Source organism: Capra hircus, chromosome 5 (assembly GCF_001704415.2).
Source record: "Capra hircus breed San Clemente chromosome 5, ASM170441v1, whole genome shotgun sequence".
In the NCBI taxonomy this organism is placed as follows: Eukaryota; Metazoa; Chordata; class Mammalia; order Artiodactyla; family Bovidae; genus Capra; species Capra hircus.
In genome coordinates, this window is record NC_030812.1 from 100,319,344 (window position 1) to 100,343,004 (window position 23,661).

The following is a 23,661-nucleotide window of genomic DNA, read 5'->3' on the forward strand; positions in this document are numbered from 1 at the left end:
TACAGAAAGGTTGTCTAAAGGTTGACTACTTCCTCCACTTTTTAACTTCAAATCTGGAATAGATATATAATCTACTCTGCAATTATGTATCCACACGTATGCTCACTGGATATAATGGTTCACACATGCCTATTGTGAGATTGTGTTTATGGAGACATACAAATATGTCTTGTGGAATAGAAAATCAATAGAATTTTGGAATTTTCATTGAAATGACCTTGAAAGTGTATTCAGTTCCCTTTCATTTTCACAGATCTATGGCACAACCATTTTAAAGGAATGAGAGTGTCTGTATATGAAAGAGCTCAGCGAGGAGAATGGCATGACTTTTTGCTTTAGCAGCTGATATCCTTCTCTGTCAGAAAATCTTTTTTTTTTTTAACATCTAGAATGAATTCTTTTTGATGAAGTATGTCTTTTATCCAATTTCCAGTGAATTTTTAGTGCATTTGTGATTAAAAAAAACAAACCCCAAACAGCCTTTCGTTCTAGATAAGTTTGTTCTTTCTAGTTTCTGTCCTTTTCTTTTGCACTATTATGGAGTGTCAGACTGAGGTTGCATATTCTGAAAGATTCTACCTGAGTTAAGCAATGTGCATTATGCAGTTACACAATGCATGCTCTGAGCCTATATAAATAGCACAGAGATGCATTCATGCAGATACACTGTTATGTTACCTGTTGTGTACATGTCACACGTGCATACTGATGTCTAGCACCAGCAAGGGACTCTCCTCCCAGTCCTCAGCCAGCTTGTATCCATTTCCTTCCCTGCCCCTTCACATCCTTGCTTAACAGAATGTTCAGTAGTAGTAATAGAGTTGGACATTGTGAGGTATTTAATTTGAGACCGTGCATTGTGGTACATTTCTCTAAACCTTAATCTGAAAGGCAGAGGGCAGGAAAGACAGTTTATCCCCAATTTCATTGCCAAGACCAAGTGATCCGTAAACATGTGACCCAAACCTCTTCTTTTCCAGGCTCCAAGTTGCCCACTTGTGCCGGCTGTCCTCACTGCCCAGACCTCTGGATGGGGCATGGTGACCACTGTTATTACTTTTCAGTGGAAAAAAAGAGCTGGAATTCTAGCCTGGAATTCTGCTTAGCCAAAGACGCACATCTCCTTATGTTTAAATACAGCAAGGAAATGGTAAGTGCAAACATTTAGTAAATGTAGAAGATTTTGTTGGCGAATGCTGTTCAAATATATCAAGTATCCTCTTTTGAGGAGCAAAAGGAATATTCTTTCCTTTTCCTCCCCCACCAACCCTCATTTATATACCTAGAGCTCCAACTGGTATGTATGCATGTGTGTGTGCATGTGTTGGAAGTGGCAAGATGGTGAGTATTACGGAGAAGAATTAGACCATAAATACAGGGCTTCCATTGTGGCTCAGCCGGTGAAGAATCCACCTGCAATGCAGGAGACCTGGGTTCAATCCCTGGATTGGGAAGATTCCCTGGATAAGGGAAAGGCTACCCAATCCAATATTCTAGCATGGAGAATTCCAAGGACTGTATAGTCCATGGGGTCTCAAAGAGTTAGACACGACTGAGCAACTTTCACTTTCACTTCACTTTCACAGATCTCATAAAAGGAATCATTAGATCCAGACACATATGAGTGTAACAGTAAAGAGGCACTTTACTCACTTTACGAGTTTCACCACCTCTCTCTCACCAGTAAGAGCTGGTGGAACTTGGGATGGAGGGAAAGAGGTAGCTTGGGGACTTAATGCCTTCTTCATAATATTTTGCCTTCATTTATTTGAATTCAGAAAGGTCTAGACGAGGAATCAGTTGGGATTGTGTTGAGGGCATGAGGAAGAAGCAGTTTCAGAAACTTGAGAAAGAAGGAAGGAAAGTATTGTGTGTGAATTTATACTCCTCGCAGAGTTGAACTGCTGGGCTCCTCTTCCTACTGGCCTCTCAGATCCTTCCTGTCCACCTAACTGTCAGGAAGCGAGTTCTTTATGAATCCTGGAGCATCTGAAAGTAACACAAGGAGTTGACATCCTGAGGTTACCTGGCATGAAAATAAATCAAATTCTAACTTGTCAACTTAAATAACATATGCAAAGAAAATAAGGAATCCTCCTTAGGATTTTGTGCTAATTTCATGGTGAGTTTTGTGTTTTGATATTGTTTTACATCTTCCTTTTGGGGTAGATTCACAGAGAAGAGTTTATTAAGAATTCAACAATATTAAACATCCCTTGGGGGAAATTCTGACAGGAAATGAATTACTCTGAAGCAGTTGGAGAAAACATATGGTCTATAAAGTCTGTAACTTCCTATTTTAAGAGAAGACTAAAGCGTCTGGATTCCTGTTGTCTGTCAAAAGAATACTCATTCCTTTGAAATTCTGCATACACTCTAACTTCAAATCAGTCCACTTCTGTGATTTACTTTTCCTTTATCCTTCCATAAACTAGGTGACAGAATGCACTGGGGTGTATTCTTTAGACCTACTGAATTGTGGTTTTGTGGCACCTAGTAATAATAACCTTGCTTTCTGGACCTTTTTGCAGCAACTCCTATTCTCATTCTGATACAACTGCATCTGAGTTCTTAGGCTGGGTGAAATCAATAGCAGAAGTGAGCAGACAGCTTGAAATACTGTTGAGCAAACACTGATAAACAGAGTAGTGAATCATAATACAAGACAGTGCCTTGGAGAATCGCAGAGAGGCAGCTACCATAATTGCAGTGTGATAATGACGGCTTCAGCCCAGGATAGCTGGGAGGTGGGCGTGGTTCTGTTTCTCTGAGGTCCCCTGGAAGAATGGATGAGTGTTAAAGGATTTCATCTTTCCATTCTTTCTCTACTTACTGTAAATCCCGATCTACCATTGAGTAAGCTGAACAGAGTTAGACTGGCTGCATTTCCAAAACTGGTTTATTTCCTTTTAAGGACCCTTGATTCAGACCAGTCCTGGAAAGGATATTCTATGCTCTCAGTAGAATATTCCTGAGAGATTGCATAGCAACTACAGATAAGTCTTATATCTGACTTTCCTGTGGAATTTTGCTTGGTTCTCTGGCCCGATTCTTTTTCTTGCCCTCAGCTTTTGTAAGATCTTGTAAAACCAACTTGACTTATATCTAGTCTATTGACTTTGTTGTACCAGTGTCATTATTCTTTTATTCTCATGGCAATATTTATATACTAATTTAAGATAAATGCTTGCTTTTCCTAGGATTGCACATGACAAGTTGCTTCAGTTGTATTCTACTCTTTGTGACCCTAGGGACTGTAGCCCGCCAGGCTCCATTACCCATGGAATTCTTTGGCTAAGAATACTGCAGTGGGTTGCCATGGCCCTCCTCCAAGGGATCTTCCCAACCCAGGGATCAAACTTGCATCTCTTGGGTCTCTTGGATTGGCAGGCAGATTCTTTACCGCTAGCACTACTTAGTTCTAAACAGCTACCAAAACAGCATAAAAATCTATGAGAACCAAAGTTTTCTCACATTCCAGTGGTGGAGAATACTGCTAGGGAATTAGTTTGCTCTATGCTAGAGGCTCCAAGGCAATCAGAAGTGTCCCTCTTACACTGTTAAATAGTTATCTTTCAGTAAGATATATAACTATAGTCCCTCTATTAGATCTGTTATAGATAGCCAAGCTTATAATGAAAATAATAAAAATAGAAACTACTGTGTGTTGAGCACCTGCTATGTGATAGGAATTCACTTCTATTTTATTATTCTTAATCTTCACAGCATATTCTATGAAGTAGAATTCAACCACTCTATTTCATTGAGCGAATAAAATTCAGAAGAGTTAGTGAGCAAGTCCAAGGCTACAATTCTGACAGAGCCAAACTTTCTTTACAGAGCCAGATTTTAAAGTCCATACCAACCTACCTTTTAAAGTCTTACAGAAATATTGTGTTTGACAGCTTTCAGAATCCATCTTGTGCACACTGAAAAATGAAATCACTTTTCCAGTTATTTGTCTTCTGGTTCCTTTTCTTTGCTGTACATGTTTAGAATATTATTTGAATTTGAATGTAGGATGTGTATTTTATGGCCCTTGGGATTTAAATATTTTTAAATAGTGAGGTGTTCACTTATTTTTTTTTTTACTATCCTTAAAAATTTATTTACATGAAAATTATATGCTGATGTGTTCACTTATTATCTTTTTTTTGTGCCTTGGACTTCAAGATTTGTTTTTGAGAAAATAAAAAAATTGAAGTTGGATTGTCCTATTATTTCCTCAGTGTTCTGTTTATCTTATAGCAACTACTCTTTTTTGCTCTTCCTGTTCTTTGAATTTATCTTTCAGTTCAGTCAGTTCAGTTGCTCAGTCGTGTCTGACTCTTTGCGACCCCATGAATCACAGCACGCCAGGCCTCTTTGTCCATCACCAACTCCCGAGTTCTTTCAGACTCACATCCATCGAGTCAGTGATGCCATCCAGCCATCTCATCCTCTGTCGTCCCCTTCTCCTCCTGCCCCCAATCCCTCCCAGCGTCAGAGTCTTTTCCAATGAGTCAACTCTTTGCATGAGGTCTCCAAAGTACTGGAGTTTCAGCTTTAGCATCATTCCTTCCTAAGAAATCTCAGGGCTGATCTCCTTTAGAATGGATTGGTTGGATCTCCTTGCAGTCCAAGGGACTCTCAAGAGTCTTCTCCAGCACCACAGTTCAAAAGCATGAATTCTTTGGCACTCAGCTTTCTTCATAGTCCAACTCTCACATCCATACATGACCACTGGAAAAACCATAGCTTTGACTAGAAGGACCTTTGTTGGCAAAGTAATGTCTCTGCTTTTCAGTATGGTATCTAGGTTGGTCATAACTTTTCTTCCAAGGAGTAAGCGTCGTTTAATTTCACGGCTGCAATCATCATCTGAAGAATTGATCTTTAGATATGTTCAAATTCTTGATTTTTGTTGTTGTTTTTTCTGCATATAGATAAGTTTATTTTGATCGTTAACTTTTGTTTCTTATAGTTGTTGGTGTGTTATTTTAAAATATATATTGACTAAAGAGTTTTCCCTGTGGAAATACTTTGGTTTCTTTCAACCTATCCTGATGCTCCTTGCTGCATAATGTCTTTCTTCCTCATTATCATAATTTGAGATTATATCTTCAGACTTTATTGCTTTAACAATCTCTCGTTCAACTTGAACTATCATCCCTGTTAGAGTTTATAACTTTGCGATTGTCCCTATCTTCTCCCTGAAATTTCAGTATTGGCTTTTCTTGTATTTAGGGAAGTGAAAGTGAAAGTGAAGTCGCTCAGTCGTGTCCGACTCTGCTACCCCATGGACTGTAGCCTACCAGGCTTGTCTGTCCACGGGATTTTCCAGGCAAGAGTACCGGAGTGGGTTGCCATTTCCTTCTCCAGGGGATATTCCTGACCCAGGGACTGAACCCAGGTCTCCCACATTGCAGGCAGACTCTTTACCCTTTGAGCCACGAGGGAAGCCATCTAATTATATCGAATTTCCTTCTGTGACTACAAACACTATGATAACATGGTCACTTTCCCCCATAATGTAAAGTAGATTCAGGTAATGAAAAGAGCTTAATTTCTTTCAGACAGACATGAGTTTGTTTTTACTAAATTGCTTACTAGCTATGTGAGCTTCAGCAAGTTTCTTAACCTCTTTGACTCTCAATTTCCTCATGTACCAAGTGGAGAAATTATTTTTTTCCAGAATCGTTACAAGTATTAATTGAGAACAATCTATGTGAAATTTTTTTTTAACGTAGGAGGAATCACTTCATTTTAGTTTTCCTTCTTTCCACTTTAATTCTCCTTGACACTTGAAATAAAGCCCAGATTTGAAATAACTTTTGTTTTTCTTTTCTGTCTCCCAGAGTGTAAAATTTCAGTAAAATATGTATCACAAAGTAAATTATGATTTGTTGAATCGAGTTTTTCCCTTCTGAGGAAATCTGAAATGATGTGTTAGAAGATAGAACTAAATGGCTGGAAGCAGATGGTAGATGATAGGAGAACTGTTTTGCTTGAGGTCTTTGTAGTCTGGGTAATGTGTGTGTATTTGTCACCCTTTCTTCATAACCAGATAAAGCAACCATTATGAACTTCGCCCCAAAGCATACCTTTGGTAGGTAGGTTAGGATACTTCTCACTCCTTTTTTTTTTTAACTTAAAAAGTGTGGTAAAGCATCAATAACATACAACTTACTATTTTGACAACTTTCAAGTATATAATTAAGTGGAATTAAGTATATTCAGATCGTTTTACAACTGTGACCACTGTTCATTTCCAGAACCTTTTATATCACCCCAAATAGAAACTCCACACCCATTTAACAGTAACTCCCCATAACCCCACCCCCCAGACCCTGGTGACTACTAGTCTAATCTTTATCTCTGAATTTTCCTCTTATATCCTTTTGTATCTGACTTATTTCATTTCACTGGCTTCTTTTGTTGGGCATGTTTCCAAGGTACGTCTGTGCTGTAGCAGGTATCAGAATTTCATTCCTTCTAAAGGCTGAATACTATTCTGTTACATGGATAGGACCACATTTTGTTTATCCATTCACCTGTTGATGGACAGTGTTTTACTATTTTTTTTCTTTCATAATTGAAACTGTACTGATGGTTTTGAAGATCAGTATTTTGCTGTGTTGTTCAGTCAGTAAGTCATGTCTGACTCTTTGTGAACCCATGGACTGTAGCCTGCCAACCTTCCCTGTCCATTACTATCTCCCAGAGTTTGCTCAAACTTATGTCCATTGAGTCACTGATGCCATCCAACCATCTCATCCTCTGTCGTCCCCTTCTCCTGCCTTCAGTCTTTCCCAGCATCAGGGTCTTTTCCAGTGAGTCAGTTCTTTGCATCAGGTGGCCAAAGTATTGGAGCTTCAGCTTCAGCACCAGTCCTTCCAATGAATATTCAGGGTTGATTTTCTTTATGATTTACCGGTATACAGAAGTTTAAATTTGTGTATAATTCTTAACATTTGTACCAAAAATCTAAGAAAAACCCCATGTAATTGTGATTCTTTTCTGAACAATTATCCAAGTTACTCTCCAGTTTAAAATGTGAAGGCAAACTTGTCTTAACAGTATGTTAAGTATGAATGCCTTAAGTGTTCATACGCTGTTATATCATATGTCCCACAGATTCACAATTTGAAAATTCATTAGTAGTGTATATGACATTAATCTTTCACAGCAGATGAAGAAAGTTAACTAGGAAAATGGTACTACCTGAACAAAGATGTTACAGAGTACACAAAATTCTGACAGGGAGAGCGGAGATCAAGGCATGGTTTTTCTTTAAGAAACAATTTCACCAAAACCAACATGGGAATAAAAGTAGTTCAAAGTGTCCAAGACATGTTAAACACACAACTGACTCCAAATTGCCATTTAGTGTGCTTTGCATTGGAGGATGTAAAATCTACCCCCTCTATGCAATGTTAAGCTGACACCCAAGACAGTCAAAGCCTCTGTATTCAATATCCCTCTATTTTCTGGTTGTACCAAAAAAAAAAAAAAAAAACAAAACAAAAAACCCCACAAAAAACCGGTAAATGATTTCACCTCTTAAAGAAAAGCAGTTAGCACTTAAAAAATGGAATAAGGTTGAATTTCCTCCTTCTTAAAAATGTTTCCAGAGCTACTCACAGTTTTGCATTTACAAAGTAGTTGATAAACGTATTGCCCTGTATTGTGCAAGAAGGGAGACAGGAACCACTAAGACAGGGCGGTGATTTGAATCAGATCTGGCTTCTTTTGTCTCCTGCTTCATCAGAGGCTGGGTTCTCCTCTCTCTTAGTTTCTGTTTTCTGCAGGTAAATCTTGTCTCTTGGTTAGCCTGTTTCCCTCGTTCTCCTTTTTCCCCTTTTGTTTGTGGGTTTTTTTTTGTTTTTTTTTTTTTTGATTTGAAATTTTATCCTTTCCTGCCGCCATTTTTTGGCTTCCACTCTGATTTCCTCTTTTTTGCAGGAGCAGGTTAGCCGAGAACCTCATCTCTTGGGCTCCTCCTTTGTTGCTCCCTGGGTGGAGCCGACGTCCCTCCTGGGCGTTGCAGGGAGCAAGAACGTGCCCGTTGCTGTGGGCAGGTGCGCCCTGGAGACTTAGGGAAGCGGGAGTGCGGGTCCTCCTGCCACCCCAGTTCGTGGGACCCCAGCGTTTCACTCTTTTAAAGAGAGTGCTCGGTTTCCCGAGCAAGGCTCACTAACTTTTAGTATTGTGCACGTACACAAAATTATAGGGGAAATTCTTGTCAATATTAAATTCTAGTAATTTTGTACCCTGTCAAGTTTCCCTTAAATCTCTTAAGGTATCTGCATGTTTTTATATGCTAGTAGTCAATGCTTCGGAGAACGCAATGGCACCCCTCTCCAGTACTCTTGCCTGGAAAATCCCATGGACGGAGGAGCCTGGTAGGCTGCAGTCCATGGGGTCCCTAAGAGTTGGACACGACTGAGCGACTTCACTTTCACTTTTCACTTTCATGTATAGGAAAAGGAAATGGCAACCCACTCCAGTGTTCTTGCTTGGAGAATCCCAGGGATGGGGGAGCCTGGTGGGCTGCCTTCTATGGGGTTGCACAGAGTCGGACACGACCGAAGCGACTTAGCAGCAGCAGCAGTCAGTGCTTACATTCTATAAGATTTATTTGAAAAGTCTGGAAACAGAGGATAAAGTTATTTTTAAATAGTATATTTGTTAAACTTTCACATAATATGCTCAATGTGTGTTTATTCAGCCTTCCAGACACATTTTCAAGTGAAGTAACTCTAAATTGAAAACAATAGATTTAAATAATTTTACGGGTACACTGTATTGTACTTTTTTTTTTCAAATTAAGAACTACATGTATTGTTTTACGTACTTCACCTGAAAAAGTGTCTGGAGATTGAAGAAAAATGTAAATTATATTATTTGAAAATATAACATACCTGTTATTTAAAATTACATGTTTACCCTTTGTAAATATCTAGGCTTTTTGGATACCATATGTTTATGTTTTGCTTTTCTAACGTAGCATAATTTCAGTCCTTTTTCCACACGTTAAATCATTACAGATACTTATCTTTTAAAATTCTGTATTATTATATTTTTGCTTAACTGTTTTCCTATTTCTAGAAAATAATCTGATTTCCAATTTTTAAGTAGCTACAAACATATTTATATGAATTATTTCCTTAAGGTTAGTTATTTAGTATATAGTCCCCGAAATTAAGTTAGCCAATCAAAGATATGTCCAATTTAGTAGCTTTGGTATTTTAGTAGTTTATCTCCATATGGGCCGAAATATCTTAGCTATATCCTGTAAACCATGTTCATTTTGGCAGTGTAAGGAGTATGTTCTATACCTTAGCAGTATTTTAATTATAATTTAAAAATATTGCCTGCAAAAGCATATGTGTGCGTGTGTAAGACATAAATATTGACCTTAAAAATAAAATGAAAAGGAAAGAAAAAAATGTATCTGGTTTCATTTGTGTTCTGTCTTCATCTTGCTTTTAGGTTTTGTACTTTTTCCTCTCTAAGGTATAACCAAACATTACTAGTTCTAAAGTGACATAGCACCTCATTGCTCTAGTTCACACCTTCTCCGCAAGATAAGCCTTCTGAGGTCACACTCTTGTTTATGCTTTTATGCTGCTTCTACAGTAACGCATACACATCATTCATGAGTCCGTAGAACCCAGAGATAATCGCACTCTGGTTCCAAAAGCTCCTTTCAAGTGGGATGTTGATTTTCAAGTGAGAGTGATCCAGTAAACATTTGCCCTGTCCAGTCTCATCAGGGAGAAGTAGTAAGCTGGCAGAATCATGTGACTTTGAATTGTATGGATCTTGAGAGTAGTGATCAAGTGTAGGATTGTAGTTTGTGAGTATTATCGAATCCCAGCTCTTCAGACTCTAATTGAGGTCTGTGTTTATTTATTTATTTAATGAATGAAGTCTATTCATTTTTGCGTTTCATTAGCTGTCATTCCTCCCAATGAAATGCGAGGAAGAAAGAGACGGACAGTTATTCTTATAATCCCATTGGAAGAATGAGGATAAACTCACTTTTTTTCCTAATTTAAATAATCATTTTAAGCAAATTGTTTAAATAATGCACAAAAGGTTTCCAGCTAATCTGGAAATTAGGATGTCATTTCATTTATCCTACCCTTCCTTTACACTTCAGACTCTGTCCCCCCCACCAGCATACACAATGAAGTACTTGCTGGGAATATAGGGCCATATCCAAGGTGGTAGTTTACTTGTTGCTAAATATATTTATTACACTAGCACCAAATCCTATACAAAATTAATCTTCTGGGATTTAACCTATATTTTAGTCCATTTTATTTCTAGAGACAATTCCATTAGGATATAAACTCCTTCATTTTCCTGTCAGACTCAACAGAGCAAAGAATCTTATTTGTATTCTAGTGGGTAGCTTGGGACATGTAAAGAGTATAACCAACTTAACCTTACCATCAGCTTTTTCCTTAAGAACTGTGTTTATTTTTTCTTGCCATATGCAAGATTGATGAGGACTTGGAGAATGGGAGTTTAGTAGGGGAAAAAATAACAATGCAAATACATTGTTGCAAGTTTAATAATAACATATATGTTAAATGATGATGTGAAATATGAGTGTGTTCACAGCAGTATTTAGCTTTTCTTCTTTCAAAGTTATCTGAATATGTATTTATCTGGTATTTATCTGAATACCTATTTGGTGCTCCATCTAATTAAGGAAGAAGTTGCGTTGGAAGGTAGAGATGTAATAGCTATCTTATCTGTCATGATCTCAGAATGTAATTATAGGCATGAAGTTCAATTCTAGGAAGTATTGCACTCTGCATCCAACACATCTCTAGAACGAAGGTTTGAAAGAGAGAGTAGTTATTTGCAGTAGGTGGTTGTTTCAGTCTGCTAGGACTGCTATAAACCATAGACAGGGTGGGGGAGCTTAGGCCGCAGACATTTCTTTCTCAGAGTTCTGGAGGCCAAGTCCAAGATCAAGATGCTGGTAGACTTGGTTTCTGGTGAGAAACTTCTTTCTGGCTTGCAGACAGCTGCCCTCTCATGTGGTGGTGAGAGACTGCATGCTAAGTCGCATCAGTCATGTCTGACTTTTTGTTATCCTATGGACTGTAGCCCACAAAGCTCGTCTGTCCATGAAATTCTCCAGACAAGAATACTGGAGTGGGTTGCCATGCCCTCCTCCAGTGGATCTTCCTGATCCAGGGATCAAACCCACATATGTCTTATGTCATTGGCAGGTGGATTCTTTACCACTAAGCCACCTGGGAAGCCTTCTCCTCTTCTTTAAGAGCATTAATCCCATTTTTTTTGGGGGGGTGCTTCCCTGGTGGCTCAGAGGTTAAAGCGTTTGGCTGCAAGGCGGGAGACCCGGGTTCAATCCCTGCGTTGGGAATATCCCCTGGAGAAGGAAATGGCAACCCACTCCAGTATTCTTGCCTGGAGAATCCCATGAATGGAGGAGCCTGGTAGGTTACAGTCCATGGGGTCGCAAAGAGCCGGACACTACTGAGAGACTTCACTTTCACTTTCAATCCCATTTTTAGTGTGGGTCCCACCCTGAAGACCGCATCTAAACCTAATTACTGCCCAGGCTACTTCCAAATGCCATCACTTTGTGATATCAGAGCTTCAACATAGCGCTCTGGGGAGGGAGGGGACACACACATTCAGTTCATAAATAACAGTGATGAGAGAGGGTGTAAGGAATAATGGTGTTACCATGACCCTACATCTCTTTTTAAACTTTCTGCATTTTTTCCTACCTTTTTTCATCTTCTGCAACCTCTCATTTAGATCTGGCTCCAAAATCTCCTCAGTCAGGAATTTTACTGGATTGGTCTGAGAAACAGTTCTGGCTGGAGGTGGGAAGATGGATCAGCCTTAAATGTCTCAAGGTAAGGGGCTTCAAAAGAGTGCAGAGAGAGAGAGAGAGAGAGAGGGAGAAGAGAAAAGAAAAGGGGAAAAGAAATTATATGTCTGGGGAAATAGATCAAGGATAATGGATGGAGAGGAGAGGAAAGGAAAAGGAAACAAGGACGGAAATCAATAGTTGATAAGGGCAAGAAAAAAAGAGAGGACATTTTCAAGAGAACAATGAGTAATTTTTATTCTCCAGTTTTGGGAGCTGAGAGAAGTGAGGTCTGAATGGGAGAAAGAATTTGCTCTTTTTTTTTTTTTTTTTCTCATGCTTGAGAACTCCTTTACTGCACGTCATCTTAAGTGATTGATTTTTTTGGTTCCTTACAGAATTGCTTCAAACAGCTTGGTACAGAAGTGTGGTACCATCAGCAAAGATGGTCTCCAAGCCTCTAGCTGTGAAGTTCCTTTGCCGTGGGTCTGTAAGAAGGTCAGACGTGGATAAATGTTTATTCTGTCCTGTGGCTCCCTAAAAAGAGGGAGATGACCTCTCGTGAGTACACCTTTAGTGAATGCTGCCCTTCTAGCACATAAATTAGATGTGAAATTAATGCCGCCTCCCTGGGATTGATGGCTTCTTGCTGGACTCTCTTTGCGAGAACTTAGATGTTATCTTAACACTTTAAAGAGTGTAGGCAAATTAGTGAAATAGATAAGGTTTTTAGTATCCCTCTCTCCAGTGACTAAGGTTGTTGGCTTAGTCATCCCCATCATCTCTGTCAAAAATGTACCTTTAAAATGTTATATTCTGAGCTAAGCTGATGAAATCTGTGCAAATATGTGCTATTGCCAGTGTACTACAGGATTTTTCTGTGTGCTAGTGGGTTGACATGCTACTCCTCCCCGATAATATGTTTTTATCCTAACAGTGCCTCTTTGCAGGTAAAGCTTGAGATAAGTTGTGGAAGGTGAATGAGAGAGAGCAGGGTGGTGCTTTGTGTCTCAGCTCTTCAGACTTCCATAAATAACTGGCCTTGACTGAATTTAGTTTTTTTCGAAAATGCATAGTTGTGGCTGAATAAACCAGTGTGTGACTATATTTTCCTTGTTATGACTGTGATTTGCGTATTAATCTCATAATGTGAAATGTGGGCAGTCTGGTAAGGCATTATTTTAGAGGAAAATTTACAGAAGCAGTTTATGTGGATTGATCTCCCAATTATTTTTGGCACAAATGACTAAAAAATAATAAAAACATTATTTATCCTTAATAGGGTTGGGCATAGATGAGAAACAAGGTGTCGTTTAGAGATAGAGAAGGGATTAGTAGGACCTAATGACAAATAAAATCAAAGGGAAAGAAGGCACAGCATTGTCAATAGAATCTTAGAGATAAAACAAGTGCTTATTGTAGGTCAGTAAAGCAAAGAGAAAGAAAAGATACAGGAGGGAAAGATGAGGAGATTGTAATTCTGTACTGTTGATGATATGGATTGTGATGTTTATTAAATTTCCCTTTTGTATTATTGTTAGGACAAAGACTGTATCAAATCCGACCTTGTATCCCAAACACCTAAAATAGTGCTTGCTTGTATCGTGAATATTCAATGCTTGAATAAAAAAAAATGGAATTTAAAATTTCTTATTCTAGTTGTTTCTATTAGCTCATGAATTGATTAGAGGAATTGAGCAAGAAACATGGTACATCTGAATCCTCGCTTAATCCTACACATTTGAGCAGAGGACTAGTTTAATCTAGAAATGGTGAATGCTACATACATATATTAATATATTTGGGAATAGCACCCTTTATTTGGCACTGAACACATACTGTATAGAGACCTAGTCATCAGGAAAAAATTAGAAACTATTTAAATATCTATCAATATTAAAATGATTAAATAACCAACTTACTTCCTTTATTTTTTCTTTTGTAGGATGAACTTTTAAAAATGAGAATGTTTTTATCTTTTACCTGTACAACTTGAAAACAATAGTAATTAAGACAAAACAAACCAGTCCACACCCTCTGACACCACAGTAGAGCTCTAATGTTGGTGAGGTGGCTTGGCCTTGACAGTGCATTCAAGGGTTCGCTGGCTAGGGCTTTTCTGAGCTCATCCCAGGTGAAAGACTAGTTTGGTTCTATTGCTCTGGAAAAGGAGAGTTAGCAATAGTTGTGTAGTCCCACTTGAGCTTTGAGTGACCTGCTTAATGCACCTTCTTCTCTTTTTTCCCTCTTTTAGATCAGCTTTCAAAAGTTGCATTTTCTGAGGCTTTCTTTCCAATGCAGGGAATGTGGGTTTGATCCCTGGTTGAGGAACTAAGATCCCACGTGCCCCATAGCTAGAGCCCGAATGCTACAACTAAGACCCGATGCAGCCAAATAAATTAAAAAAAAAAAAACAAACACAAACTTTTTAAAAAGTTGCACTTTCTCTGCCCCCTCAAAACAAGTCCTACCTGTCTTCAAAAGGGCCACATCTTTGGTTACGTGGAGATAGGGTCAGTGACCTCACTGGACAAATTTTGTCATGGATGCCAAGACTGCTCTTAGAGTTTTCTTGCCTTAGCTACGGTGATGTCCCAAGATGTTATGTATGTGATGTTTCTCCAAAGATGGGCTAGAATGTGCTCTCTAGATCACCAGTAAAGATCTAAAAGTTTTTTTCCCCTTAGTTCTTTCTATTTTCTGCTTAAACAGTTTTTCATGACTTGCAAGGCCCTGCATGACTTGTAAGCAACTATTTGCATCTAAATGCTGCTAGCTGTGACAGGTATGGAATGCTCAAATGCTTTCCTGAACACTGTTAGTTACACTGGTTCCTTGTATGTGTGTGTGTGCTCAGTTGCTCAGTTGTGTCCACCTCTTTTGTAACTCCGTGGATGGAGCCCCCTAGGCTCCTCTGTCCCTAGGTTTCTCCAGGCAAGAATACTGGAGTGGGTAGCCATTTCCTTCTTCAGGGCATCTTCCTAACCCAGGGATTGAACCTGTGTCTCCCACATTACAGGTGGATTCTTTACCCCTGAGCCACTGGGGTTCCTTCTATATATTTTTCCTTAGGAAATGCCTTGTCCCCTCTTGAGAGCCGCGGGAAGGCAGTGGGAAAAGCACTGATGCTGGAATCAATAAGACCAGCTTTTTAAGGGTTTTTTTTTTTGACATAGACCATTTTAAAAATCATTATTGAATTTGTTACAATACTGCTTCTGTTTTACGTTTGGTTTCCTGGCTGTCAGGCATGTGGGAATCTTAGCTTCCTGATCAGAGATTGAACCTGCACCCCCTGCATTGAAAGGTGAAATCTTAACCTCTGGATTGCCAGGGAGGTCCCCAAGAGTAACCTTTCCTCAAATCCTTTTTCAAATAATTGCTGTGTGACTTTAGGCAAAAACGCTTAACTTCGCTGAGCTTATATTGAGGCATACTATATGACTGTTCTGTCCAAAACAGCCAGTCTCCCAGGTCTCTGTGACATCCGCTTGTTTAGTTTCTTCAAAGCTCTTGTCACAGTCTTATTTTCTTTATATGTTACTTCTATCAAATTATTATTTACCATGTTTTGAAGATGTGCATGCACACAGTAGCCCTGAAAAAAGTCTCTGCTCCACCTCTGATTGCAAGCTCACCAGTTTCTTGCCCTGGAGAAAAATACTGTTGCCTTACATTCTTTCTTAGATATAAATTGTTCACAAACAAGCATTTGTGTACACGAGTGCACACACACACAAACACACACATACGCACACACACACACACACACACACACACACACACACACACACGGGCTTCCCAGATGGCTCAGTAGTAAAGAATCTGTCTGCTAATGCAAGGGATGCAGGAGATGCGGGTTCAGTCCCTGGGATGGTAGATCCCCTGGAGTAGTAAATGGCAACCTTCTCCAGTGTTCTTGCCTGGAAACGTCCATGGACAGAAGAACCTAGCGGACTGTAGTCTATGAGGTTACAAAGAATCGGACATGACTGAGCATGCATGCTCACACACACACAAACCTCAAGTTGTAGCATAGTATACACACTGTTCTGAACTGTACTTCCCACCCCCAATTAACAATGTATCTTGAATCTATGTTTATATACTCATTAGAACTGCCTTATTCTTTTTAGTGGCAGGATAGAATTCTATGTTATGGATTTAACAATTTATGTAACTGATCTATTAATGGAAGTTTAGATCATTTCCTTTCTTTTGCCTTTACAAACAATGCTGCAATGACTATATTTCTACAGATGTAATTTCTTGCTTTTTGAGTATTTGTAGACTTCCTCAATTGTACTGCTGGTTCAGTTGGTAAAGAATCCGCCTGCAATGTGGGAGACCTGGGTTCGATCCCTGGGTTGGGAAGATCCCCTGGAGAAGGGAAAGGCTACCCACTCCAGTATTCTGCCCTGGAGAATTCCATGGACTGTATAGTCCATGGGGTCGCAAAGAGTCGGACACGACTGAGCAGTTTTCACTTTCAATTGTACATAAATCTGCAGATTTGTACTCTCTCCAGCAATGCATGACAAGTTTAATTTTCCTTTACATCTTTACCAATGTAGTTTTTCATCAAACGTTTTGATCTTTGCTAGTTAGAGAGGTGAAAAATGGTTTCTCACTGTGGTTTTAATTTGTATTTCTCTTACTAAGCGTTATCTTTTTACATGCTTACAAGTCATTTGTATTTCCTTTTCTATGATCTGACAGTTCATAGCCTATATCCTTTTTTAAAAAAGAGATTGGGTGATTGATCTTTTCTTAAATAATGTGTGAGAGAAAGTTCTTTATATACTAAATAAATGAGCCATTTGTGTGTAATACAGGCTGAAAGTATTTTGTCTTAGTTTGTAATTTTTCTGTTTATGTCCTTTGAAATCCTTTATTCTCCATTCTAAGATTAAATTAGTTAAAGGAAAATATAAAACAACTGACCTCCAGTGAAAGGCGTAATCATAGAAATACCAGGAATTAACTGGAATTGACATTGTGTGTCAAGAAGGGTGGAAAATTGGTGCATTTGCTAGAGAAACAGGGGAATGAGTGTAGTAGTTATATGTGTGAAGGCTCAACCAGGAGGCTTTAAGAATCTGTAATGTACAGCACTATATACATTCACTGACAGACTTGGGGACTTAAGAAATATCTCTAGACTAAGAACAGAGTCAGTAGTAGACAATGCTGTTGAGAGCCAAGAGCAACCTGGGAATATTCTTTGAAGACACAAAATTCCAGATAGAAGATCACCTATGAATAATTGATTTTTTTTTGAGAGTGCAAGAACTTCCCCATTGATGAGAGAAATAGAATATCAGCAAGACCTGTTTTCCTGTGGTCTCAAAATTTTGGCTGAAACCTAAAGCTGAGAATCAGTTCAGTTCAGTTCAGTTCAGTCGCTCAGTCATGTCTGACTCTTTGCGACCCCATGAATCGCAGCACACCAGGCCTCCCTATCCATCACCAACTCCTGGAGTTCACTCAGACTCACGTCCATCGAGTTGGTGATGCCATCCAGCCATCTCATCCTCTGTTGTCCCCTTCTTCTCCTGCCCCCAATCCCTCCCAGCATCAGGGGCCTTTCCAATGAGTCAGTTGTTCACATGAGGTGGCCAAAGTATTGGAGTTTCAGCTTCAGCATCAGTCCTTCCAACGAACACCCAGGACTGATCTCCTTTAGGATGGACTAATTAGATCTCCTTGCAGTCCAAGGGACTCTCAAGAGTCTTCTCCAACACCACAGTTCAAAAGCATCAGTTCTTCAGTGCTCAGTTTTCTTTACAGTCCAGCTTTCACATCCATACATGACCACTGGGAAAACCATATCCTTGACTAGACAGACCTTTGCTGGCAAAGTAATGTCTCTGCTTTTGAATATGCTATCTAGGTTGGTCATAACTTTCCTTCCAAGAAGTAATCATCTTTTAATTTCATGGCTGCAATCACCATCTGAAGTGATTTTGGAGCCCCCAAAATAAAGTCTGACACTGTTTCCACTGTTTCCCCATCTATTCCCCATGAAGTGATGGGACCAGATGCCATGATCTTCGTTTTCTGAATGTTGAGCTTTAAGCCAACCTTTTCGCTTTCCTCTTTCACTTTCATCAATTTAATTCCTCTTCACTTTCTGCCATAAGGGTGGTGTCATCTGCATATCTGAGGTTTTTTATATTTCTCCCAGCAGTCTTGATTCCAGCTTGTGTTTCTTCCAGTCCAGTGTTTCTCATGATGTACGCTGCATATAAGTTAAATAAGCAGGGCGACATTATACAGCCTTGATGTACTCCTTTTCCTATTTGGAACCAGTCTGTTGTTCCATGTCCAGTTCTAACTGTTGCTTCCTGACCTGCATATAGGCAAACTAAGAATAGTAGGTGGTAAGAAATCTTGTGTTCCAAAGATAGTCCTTGGACACACCGCATAGGACTTTCTAAATGGGTCTGGGGACAGTTACCCACAGCCCATATAATGAAAAATTCAAAACCAATTACAGAGGCAAATTTTTTGAGGGTATCTGTGGATGATGAGATTGCTGGCGTGTTTCCCCTCCTTCAGCCCAGGCCAAGATGGGGAGGAACTAGGACGGCCTCTGCTTGCTGGAGGTGGACACAGTCCTTCCCAGTCTGTATGGCTCAGCTCTGGAAATTTGCAGACCCAGGGCTGACTGGAGAGCAAGAGAGTGATTGTAAGAACTCGACCTAAGTGCCCTGTTGTGGACGGCATAGACACTTCCATCTGAATGTTGCCTGGAGTGGTCTGGTGGCGGGAAGCTAGCTGAAATTGCCCCTCATGCCAGGGTAAGGAGGGGCAGGTGCAGTCGATGCCAGTTCAATTTCACCATTTGTTCAGTGGGTATAGGAGCACCCCAGGTCCAGAGGAAACAGAAGAAGTTAATGGGGTTTGAGTTGTCTACAAAGGGGACGCCAGGAGAAAGAGGTCCTGTGGAATGTTTGGCCATGAGTGAAGAGGCCCTCCAGAGAGCATATCACCTGTATCAGGAAATGATGCAGGGTGGAAATTCCTCAGGGGTGTGTCTGGCTGTGTGTGGGATCTCCTGAAACCCACTAGTATCTGGGGATCATATCAGTCCAGGTTCAACAAAAGAAGCAGAGCCAGTAGGAGATACATTTAAAAATATATATATTACAAGGAATTGGTTCAGGCAATTGTGGGGCCAACTAGGCAAGTCCAAAACTCAAAGGGCAGGCTATCAGGAAGGGCAGACTGGGGGGCACTGCTGTCCCCAGGAGGAATTTCTTCTTCATCAGGGAAACTTGAATTCTGCTCTTAAGGCCTGTCAACTGATTGAATCTATCCCACCTTGATTGTGGTAATCTCCCTTACTTAAAGTCAACTGGTTATATAGACTTTGCATATGTGTGTGTGTGCTGAGTTACTTCAGTTGTGTCCAACTTTTTGTGACTCTATGGACTATAGCCTGGCAGGCTCCTCTGTCCATGGAATTCTCCAGGCAAAAATACTGGAGTGGGTTGCCATACCCTCCACCAGGGGATCTTCCTGACTCAGGGATCAAACCTGTGTCTCCAGCATCTTCTGCATTGCCAGGGGGTTCTTTAACACTAATGCCACCTGGGAAGCACACCTTCACAGCAACATCTAGACTAGTGCGATGGACTTCCCTGGCAGTCCACTGGTTAAGACTGCGCTTCCAGTGTGGGGGGTGACGATTCAAACCCTGGTTGGGGAACCAAGATCCCACATACTGCAGGGTGCCACCCCCCCTCCAAAAAAAAAAAACAACAAAAAAACCAGTGTTTGATTGAATGACTGGGGACTGTTGCCTAGCTGAGATGACACATCACAGGACCACTATAGGTATCAGTCACACAAAGTGATAGCTAGCTAACAGAGCACCAGTAAAAAAGACTTTGTTCTTCCAATCCCCAACTCCAGAGGCCAGAGGGCTGCCTCACTTCCCCACCGCTGGTTTGTGAAAACAAGACTCAGAAGCCAGAGGAATGTAGCCAGAAATTTTATAAGATTGAAATTTTGTTTTAAATTGAATTAAACTTTTGGTATCAATTTGTGTACTCAGACATTGAGGAGTGACAGAAAGATTTTATTTGGTTTCTGCACATGTATAAACTTAGGTTTTTTTAAAAATTAAAATTCATTTTTTTTCTATCACATGACTTTGAGCAAACTCAGGGAGATAATGAAGGAAAGGCAAGCCTGGCATGCTGCAGGTCATGGGGTCACAAAGAGTTAAAGACGATTTAGAGATTGAACAACAACCACAATCCTTTCCTTCCTTCCTTCTCTTTCCCATCCACTTTAAAAAGATGGTGCTGAGGAGTTTACTTTCAGGGCAGCAATGGAGAAGCAGACATAGAGAACAGACCTATGGACACAGGGGTTGGGGGGGGGCGCAGAGGAGAGGAAGGAGAGGATGAGATGTATGGAGAGAGTAACATGGAAATTTACAATACCACATGTGAAATAGATAGCCAATGGGAATTTGCTGTATGACTCAGAGAACTCAAGCAGGGGCTCTGTGAGAATCTAGAAGGGCGGGATGGGAGGGAGGTGGGAGGGAGGTTCAGAAGAGAGGGGACATGGGTGTACCTATGGATGATTCTTGTTGATGTGTAGCAGCAAACGGCAAAATTCTGCAAGGGAAACATCCTTAAATTAAAAAACAAACTAAAAATATAATGAACTAGCTTATCTGAACAAGTTCAGTTTACATACCCAGATTTCGGATTTTTAATAAAACAAACAAACATGTATGATGATCTCTGGTGATTTTAACTGCCCTCTTGTGGTCAAAGTCGATGATTGCCCTGATCTAAGAATTGCTAAAGTACTCTGTCCAAGGTCATTCAGAGGGTATTGAGTTAAAGACTGCTCTTTCAGGTTTTTGTCTGTTTTATTTTTAAATGATCAATCATGGGTAGAATTCATTCCAAGGCCAAATTTGCCTGTTACTCCAGGTTTATCTTGACCTCCTACGTTTGCATTGCAGTCCCCTATAATGAAAAGGACATCTTTTTTGGATGTTAGTTCTAAAAGGTCTTGTAAGTCTTCATAAAACTGTTCAACTTCAGCTTCTTCAGCATTACTGGTTGGGGTATAGACTTGGATAACTATGATATTGAATGGTTTGCCTTGGAGATGAACAGAGATCATTCTGTCGTTTTTGAGATTGCATCCAGGTACTGCATTTTGGACTCTTTTGTTGACCATGATGGCTACTCCATTTCTTCTGAGGGATTCCTGCCCGCAGTAGTAGATATAATGGTCATCTGAGTTAAATTCACCCATTCCAGTCCATTTTAGTTCGCTGATTCCTAGAATGTCGACGTTCACCCTTGCCATCTCTTGTTCGACCACTTCCAATTTGCCTTGATTCATGGACCTGACATTCCAGGTTCCTATGCAATATTGCTCTTTACAATATCGGATCTTGCTTCTATCACCAGTCACATCCACAAGTGGGTATTGTTTTTGCTTTGGCTCCATCCCTTCGTTCTTTCTGTAGTTATTTGTCCTCTGATGTCCAGTAGCATATTGGGCACCTAATGACCTGGGGATTTCCTCTTTAGGTATCCTATCATTTTGCCTTTTCATACTGTTCATGGGGTTCTCAAGGCAAGAATACTGAAGTGGCTTGCCATTCCTTCTCCAGCGGACCACGTTCTGTCAGACCTCTCCACCATGACCCGCCCATCTTGGGTTGCCCCTCAGGCATGGCTTGGTTTCACTGAGTTAGGCAAGGCTGTGGTCCTAGTGTGATTAGATTGACTAGTTTTCTGTGAGTATGGTTTCAGTGTGTCTGCCCTCTGATGCCCTCTTGCAACACCTACCATCTTACTTGGGTTTCTCTTACCTTGGACGTGGGGATATCTCTTCACGGCTGCTCCAGCAAAGCACCACTGCTGCTCCTTACCTTGGACAAGGGGTATCTCCTTACCGTCACCGTTCCTGACCTTCAACTTGGGATAGCTCCTCTAGGCCCTCCTGCGCCTGCACAGCCACTGCTCCTCGGGTTGCTCCTCGCGGCTGTGGGCCCTGGCCTTGGGCATGGGTGGCTCCTTCCAGCTGCCGCCCCTGGCCTTGGGCTCCGGGTGGCTCCTCAGGGTCACTGCCCCTGGCCTCGGGCGCGAGGTGGCTTCTCCAGGCTGCCCCTGACATGGGACGTGGGGTGTTTCCTCCCGGCCGCCACCCCTGGTCATAGCAAACACCCTCTTCCAACAACACAAGAGAAGACTCTACACATGGACATCACCAGATGGTCAACACCGAAATCAGATTGATTATATTCTATGCAGCCAAAGATGGAGCTCTATACAGTTAACAAAAACAAGACCAGGAGCTGACTGTGGCTCAGATCATGAACTCCTTATTACCAAATTCAGACTTAAATTGAAGAAAGTAGGGAAAACCACTAGACCATTCAGGTTTGATCTAAATCAAATCCCTTATGATTATACATTGGAAGTGAGTAATAGATTTAAGGGCCTAGATCTGATCGATAGAGTGCCTGATGAACTATGGAATGAAGTTCGTGACACTGTGCAGGAGACAGGTATCAAGATCATCCCCATGGAAAAGAAATGCAAAAAAGCAAAATGGCTGTCTGGGGAGGCCTTACAAATAGCTGTGAAGAGAAGAGAGGCAAAAACAAAGGAGAAAAGGAAAGATATAGGCATCTAAATGCAGAGTTCCAAAGAATAGCAAGAAGAGATAAGAAAGCCTTCTTCAGCGATCAATGCAAAGAAATAGAGGAAAACAACAGATTGGGAAAGACTAGAGATCTCTTCAAGAAAATTAGAGATACCAAGGGAACATTTCATGCAAAGATGGGGTTGATAAAGGACAGAAATGGTCTGGATCTAAGAGAAGCAGAAGATATTAAGAAGAGGTGGCAAGAATACACAGAAGAACTGTACAAAAAAGATCTTCACGACCCAGATAGTCATGATGATGTGATCACTAATCTAGAACCAGACATCTTGGAATATGAAGTCAAGTGGGCCTTAGAAAGCATCACTATGAACAAAGCTAGTGGAGCTGATGGAATTCCACTTGAGCTGTTTCAATTCCTGAAAGATGATGCTGTGAAAGTGCTGCACTCAATATGCCAGCAAATTTGGAAAACTCAGCAGTGGCTACAGGACTGGAAAAGGTCAGTTTTCATTCCAATCCCAAAGAAAGGCAACGCCAAAGCATGCTCAAACTAAGGCACAATTGCACTCATCTGACATGCTAGAAAAGTAATGCTCAAAATTCTCCAAGCCAGGCTTCAGCAATACATGAACCGTGAACTCCCTGATGTTCAAGTAGGTTTTAGAATAGGCAGAGGAACCAGAGATCAAATTGCCAACATCCGCTGGATCATGGAAAAAACAAGAGAGTTCCAGAAAGACATTGATTTTTGCTTTATTGACTATGCCAAAGCCTTTAACTGTGTGGATTACAATAAACTGTGGAAAATTCTGAAAGAGATGGGAATACCAGACCACCTGACCTGCCTGTTAAGAAATCTGTATGCAGGTCAGGAAGCAACAGTTAGAACTGGACATGGAACAACAGACTGGTTTCAAATAGGAAAAGGAGTACCTCAAGGCTGTATATTGTCACCCTGCTTATTTAACTTATATGCAGAGTACGTCATGAAAAAGCTGGACTGGAAGAAACACAAGCTGGAATAAAACTGCCGGGAGAAATATCAATAACGTCAGATACGCAGATGACACCACCCTTATGGCAGAAAGTGAAGAGGAGCTAAAAAGGCTCTTGATGAAAGTGAAAGAGGAGAGCGAAAAAGTTGTCTTAAAGCTCAACAT

General features: G+C 40.5%; 1 protein-coding gene across 2 annotated transcripts in view; it reads left to right on the top strand.

Annotated features, from left to right (window-relative positions):
- Positions 1-13,474, top strand: part of KLRG1 (killer cell lectin like receptor G1) — a 35,834-nt gene extending 22,360 nt beyond the window's left edge. For both annotated transcript variants that reach the window (XM_018048526.1, XM_005680887.3), the window contains exons 3-5: positions 981-1,150; positions 11,791-11,891; positions 12,244-13,474. In XM_018048526.1, the coding sequence (XP_017904015.1) occupies positions 981-1,150; positions 11,791-11,891; positions 12,244-12,358 (386 nt within the window). In that variant the 3' untranslated portion in view covers positions 12,359-13,474. The remainder of the gene's footprint in view (positions 1-980; positions 1,151-11,790; positions 11,892-12,243) is intronic.